This window comes from Silurus aristotelis (genome assembly GCF_946808225.1).
Source record: "Silurus aristotelis genome assembly, chromosome: 2".
NCBI lineage: Eukaryota > Metazoa > Chordata > Actinopteri > Siluriformes > Siluridae > Silurus > Silurus aristotelis.
In genome coordinates, this window is record NC_139575.1 from 14,032,964 (window position 1) to 14,039,000 (window position 6,037).

General features: G+C 35.1%; 1 protein-coding gene across 1 annotated transcript; it reads left to right on the top strand.

The window, feature by feature from the left end:
- Positions 1 to 1,023: 1,023 nt before the first annotated feature.
- Positions 1,024 to 4,154, top strand: LOC310716671 (claudin-18-like). The gene is made up of 5 exons (XM_083524038.1): positions 1,024 to 1,608; positions 3,013 to 3,177; positions 3,273 to 3,405; positions 3,517 to 3,624; positions 3,747 to 4,154. Exons 1-5 carry the CDS (start codon positions 1,389 to 1,391, stop codon positions 3,883 to 3,885), a joined length of 765 nt encoding a protein of 254 aa, XP_083380164.1. The 5' UTR covers positions 1,024 to 1,388; the 3' UTR covers positions 3,886 to 4,154.
- The last annotated feature ends 1,883 nt before the right edge of the window (positions 4,155 to 6,037 follow it).

Consider the following 6,037-nt stretch of genomic DNA (forward strand, 5'->3'; position numbering starts at 1 on the left):
ACTGTATGCATGGTGATCAACTGGTATCCCATTCAGAATGTATACTCTAAATTTGGGCAAGTGTTACCTGGATATTATCTCTGAAGTGGCACAGCAGGTATTGTTGCCACATAATAGCTGCTGGGTGCCAGGTTAATGGTTCTCTGTGCTGAAACAGCAGAGATTTCTTGTGGCTAATTGTGGCTCTATGGAAACATACAGGTTTGGAAATGTCATGTAATCTGCCTCTATACATGTGTGAGTGGTGAAAATCTAATCTGCCATGTGTTGTGCTCCTATTTTAGATAGTAACCTAAGCATATTACAAACATCTCTCCAGGCCTTATTAGCTGTGAAAGCATATCTGGCATTAGCAGTATAAACATTCAACTTTACCATCCAACTAACCAGCATCCAGAACTGTTTGATTAAAATAAATAACATCTTAGCAACATCTAAGCCACTGTTTAGCAAACTTTAATGAGAAGATTAAACAAAGTTGAACTTTTGTTCCTTGAAACCTAACCAGTCCGAAACATTGCCGGAAAATACCAAATGATCCATCACTTGTGTTTTGTTATTGTGTGTGAGTAATGTAGTATCGGCCAGCATTAGTTCATTTCACTCTAATGACGTGTGTTTACATTTGTTACTTGTGAGAAAGCATTGCCCTTTTGCCACCCACAATGCTACAATGCTACAATGCTAATATTACCAGCAAATGTGCTTTTTGACAGTGTGTTAAAAGTTTGATTGAAAAGTGTGTATATATGTATGGTAGAAGAAGAAAGGATATAATTAAATTCCAGTAGTGAATAAAAAAAAAGAATCAAACTTGATTACATGAATCTGGAAAAAAATCTCCCTTCAAAACAAACAAACAAAAAAGGAATAACAGAAGTTAATTGAGTCTATGTATTTCTACATAACATTTTGAAACATCAGCAATCATCAAATTTGTAAAATACTCCTAATATACATCTAGTTTATTTTTGTTGCATTGCATTTATTTGTGGTATAAACTGAGTTTATTCTACAAATCCTATTATTACATCCTTCATAATGCAGTGTTGTTTGTTTTCAGAACGGAACAAAAATGTTGACAAAAAGTGACATAAATGTACAAACTTCCACCCATTAAAAGTTACTTCGCACTTTTGCTTATCTAAGTTTCGATACGATTACAGGTTGTTCCGTGTTCTGCGTTTCTCTAACCGTTACCCCATAAGTCCCACCCTGTCCCCGACGGAGGTGGAAAAACACACAGTCTGACAGAGAGGTGTAGTCATAACTAAGGTCAACTCCATCAAAGTCAGGACATTTGGCATAGACTGAGGCTGATTGTAGCAGCAGCTGTGCTAGTTTGTAACATTATTTGTACCAACTTTGGGCGAGCGTGATCAGGCACCATGGCGGTGACGATGTGCCAGGTTATAGGATTTGTGCTGGGCCTTTTAGGGCTCGGGGGCATCATTGCTGCCACAGCCATGGACATGTGGAGTACAGAGGATCTGTACGACAACCCGGTTACCTCTGTCTTTAGCTATGCGGGACTGTGGAGGTCGTGTGTAAGGCAGAGCTCAGGATTCACAGAGTGCAGGCCCTATTTCACCATCTTGGGACTTCCAGGTAATATTTCAAGGTTCCTCAAATTTCAAATAGTTCAAACTCAAAATGTGGGGCACCTTTGAGAGAGTCTGAACTTAGAACATTATACAAAATATTTTTTTTTTATAGTATATACAGTATAATACATGTCATAATTAAGTAAAATATAAATAAATATACCAAATGATTGTTTTGTCAGTAATCTAAAAAAATATATATAGATATTTTTAAAAGGTTTCTTTTTAAGGTATATTTGTATAAAATTTTAAAGAAAATATATTATATTAAAAAAAGATTCAATATAAAAACAGTAATCTATTAAAGGTAACGTTAAGTATCCAAGGATAATATAATCAATAAAAAATAAATACTAATAAATATAAAAATAAATGAAATCATAATTTCTACCAAATCTAGCAAAACAAAATTATATACCATGGCTTGATGCGATGCCAAGTGTGGTCAACTGACACCATTAAGTGACGAAAAATGACACCATTAAGTGTTGAGAAACAAAGACACACCCTTAATGATTTAGTTGCGGAAGTAGCGACCTAAAATCGTCACCCCATATCTGAATCTGGGAAAGGCACACATGAAAATTTTGCGCAAATATATGATAAGGCCATTAGATACACACTGATAAGATGCTGCTATTCCGGGTTTCGGCCAAGTGCTCAGTGGTGGGCAGAGATTACAGTAGACAGACGAGCATCAGTGCAAACTGACAAATGGCTATTTTAATTTTACAGCTAGTGGGGATCCTGTTGTCAATATTAGGGACATTTTTGATCAGTTCTGCAACAGCCATGGACATGTGGAGTATTGAAGACCGTGCTTTTACTTTAGTGACCAGTATTTTTGTATACCATGGACTGTGGTACTCATGTGTAGGGACGGAGTATGGTACCACACAATGTCGGCCATATTTTACTATTTTGGGGTTGCCTGGTGAGTGAAAAAAACATTATAATATAATAATATTATAATAAAAACAAAAACACAAAGAGAAAAGGACAGCCAATTAAAGATCGGCACCAATTTCTGTTGAACAGCATGGATTTAATTTCTTTCTGGGTGTGACCTTTGATATTGTTTGTTTTACATATTTTTTGCGTAATTAAAATGCCTAAATTAATATCAAAGATAAGAACTGCTTAAGAAATTACTTAGATTTTTGCAGCTCATGCTGATCACATTAAAAAAAAAAAAAAAAAAAAAAAAAAAAAAAACAGACACAATGTCATAAAAGTATGAATGTTGTGGTAAATGATACTCATTGTATGAGCTTTTAACACTTAAGTCCTTAAATCAATGTGATTTTACAGTTTGCCTCGCATGTAAAAATTTCAACGCCTTCTGCAATATGATCTACTATAATGCAATATTAACTTTGTTTCGTCTTTGTTCCCTGATTGATATCAGGCCTATTCCAAGGTGTGAGAGCGCTCATGATTGTGGGCATAGTTTTGGGAGTTATCGGATGCCTCATTGCCATTTTTGCCCTTAAATGCCTCAGAATGGGCAACATGGAGGACCGTGTGAAAGCGACCATGACTCTGACTTCAGGGGTCATGTTTGTTATCGCTGGTGAGAAATGTTTATTTTCCCTCATCAATATTTCATTCTTCCAGCTATCATTAATTCATAAATTGTTCATGTGCGCTACATTTTCTTCTCTCCAGGGATCTGTGGCATCGCTGGGGTTTCCATCTTTGCGAATTTGATCGTGACCAACTTTGCGCTCGCTACCTTTACCTCGCCTAATGGGTTGGGGCTAGTCGGCTCAGGCCTCGTCGGGTCACCACTTACTCCGAGGTAGGAGAATAACAAATATTGACAAAAAACAAAACAAAAAGTGTGCAATCTCTATCCCATTTAAACCTTATTATGAATATCCTGATGTCATTATTCCTAATGTGTGTTTAGATACACGTTCGGCTCGGCCCTGTTTGTTGGTTGGGTTGGCGGAGGTGTTCTGTTTATTGGTGGTGTCTTGATGTGTTTGGCCTGCCGTGGATTGATGCCTGAGAAACGGTGAGTTTAAACTCCAGTAACAGTGTTACATTACTGTTTATGCTAATCATTGCACAATATTGAGGAAATGCTTAATTATATTCATGGCTGAAATTATTGTTTTTAAATCATTCTGGTTTCAGCTATGAAGGAACGGCATACAAACCTGCAACCCACAGTGGCATCTACAGATCAGAAGGCATTCCGAAGACTTACAACAGCTCCTACAAGGCTCACAGTATAGACGGTAGACCCTCCAACCAGAGATTCGACTATGTTTAAAATGTGCATATGGGCACACATGGGGTAGATGAATGCGTTCAAACAGAGTAAGAAAGAAGCAACACAGTGACATAGCAATATGCATGTAAAAAGCAATACTGTAGAAGTATAATAATTCTAAGCCCATAATAATTCTTTAACAGGGAAATATTTATAAAACACCCAAAAAGGTTGCATGCAACTTATAATAAAGTAAAAACCATAAATATTATGTATTAAGAGAAATATCTAGTCTACTTGATATAAACTTAAATCTAATCATTATTCAAGTCTATACTGAAAATGGATTCCTTCCTTTTTTATAGTGTGATGGTGTTATTTTAAATACTATATTCTTATATTGTTTTGGAGTTATTTTTTTAAGCCTATTACTTCTTTTTTTTTTTCTTTTTTTTTCAAAATTTAAGCCTTTCAGAGTTTATTTTAGCCATTTATTTCTGTCATGAATCATGTAACACAACAGCACATTTACTGGTCTATGTTCATTGACTTGCATTGCATTGTCATATTTGTTTTAGGACTTGTTTTCTATGTTTTTCTGCTTTTTAACTGAGAATTTTCTAGTTTTTAGTTTTTTACTCACTTTACAAAAGTGCATTATTTAAACTGTACAATCATTATGGCTTCATATTGATTGGCCAGTTTATTTTATGTACTCCTGAGCAGGAGTTTTATTGGCTCACATGCAACTGTATATCTTATGCTTTTTTAGCATTTTTGGCATCCAGACTAGGATTGTCTTATTTTTCTCATTTAGTGGCACCATGTGGGCCATTTCTTTTCTTATTTACCATTTGATATCTGCTATCTTATTTACTAGGTGTAAATTAGGTATCAATGTTTTTTTTCTATTGGTAAAATAAAACTGTATACAAACATTCTTTTCACAACTGTGTCACACTTTATTTTTTCACTAAATGAAATCTCTTATATAATCAAACATTTTTGGAAATATTCCAATTTATTTCAATAAATACATTTTATGGCTCATTTAAACAATTCCACACAAATATTATATATATATATATATATATATATATATATATATATATATATATATATATATATATATATATATATATATATATATATACATATATATATAAATTAGCTAATAACCGTTTTGTTTGGCACCAAATCAAAGCCAAAAGTGCATATACTGTAATTTCCGGACTATAAAGAACATCCAAATATAAGCCGCACCCACTGAATTCGACAAAGATTTTTATTTTGAACATAAATACGCCGCACCTGTCTATAAGCCACAGGTGTCTACATTGAAACTAATGAACTTTACACAGGCTTTAATGAAAGACAGTGTCTGTTACACGGCTTGTATCTAAACAGTAGCCGACCAAGAAGGTGATTGTTCACTGTCTTCCTCCTTCCTTTCACAACAATATCTCTCGGAAGTCTCGGCATCATCGGGCCAAAAGAATCACGTTTAAAAATCACCATCGGTGAAGCTTTTCTTCCGATGCCGTGCAGCTCAGAACACAGGTGAAGTGTGTTTTTTCATGCCCGGTTGTTTTCAGCGTGACGAATGATTCGCATTTCCGAATGAGCGGTAGTCCGAGTGAGCGGCAGGTCAAACCTCATCCATATTTATGATGTGGTGCGGCCCGATTCAGTGGGAGCACATCTGATTTAATATAAAGAGTTTCATTGGTTCACCTGAACCCGTTCCGCAATTTCATTGGTCTAATGTTATGGGGCTCAGTTTTTTGGCTTGGACTCTTGTGAAACTGGGAAAAACCCAGGAAAAATCCATAAATTAGCCACTTCGTTGTTTAAACCGCGGGGTTCAAAGCATGGAAAAAAAAGTAGCGGCTTATAGTCCGGAAAATACTGTAGTCTAGTTGACTTCATAGATCAAGATAAAAAAAAATAAAAACCTAAAATCCCTGATTACAGAAATAGCTCACACCACACAACACATTCACACACTAATGTTTTGTCAGACACAACATTCCAACCCTGTTTTTTTATATATTATTTTTGTATATTATTGTACAATTACTGGATTATATTAAAATGTCAACAGATTTTAAAATGCAGCAAAAAGTCTAATAACACCCCCTAAAAGCATGGAACAAATCACCTCTATTCTAGCATCAATACATTGTTTTTAGGATTCTCAGAAATTTCGGAA

Excerpts from the sequence above, each read along its gene's own strand:
- LOC310716671 (XM_083524038.1), top strand. The coding sequence starts at position 1,389 with ATGGCGGTGACGATGTGCCAGGTTATAGGATTTGTGCTGGGCCTTTTA. Across the intron at positions 1,609-3,012 it reads CACCATCTTGGGACTTCCAG|GCCTATTCCAAGGTGTGAGA; the intron begins GTAATATTTCAA and ends GATTGATATCAG. Across the intron at positions 3,178-3,272 it reads GGTCATGTTTGTTATCGCTG|GGATCTGTGGCATCGCTGGG; the intron begins GTGAGAAATGTT and ends TCTTCTCTCCAG.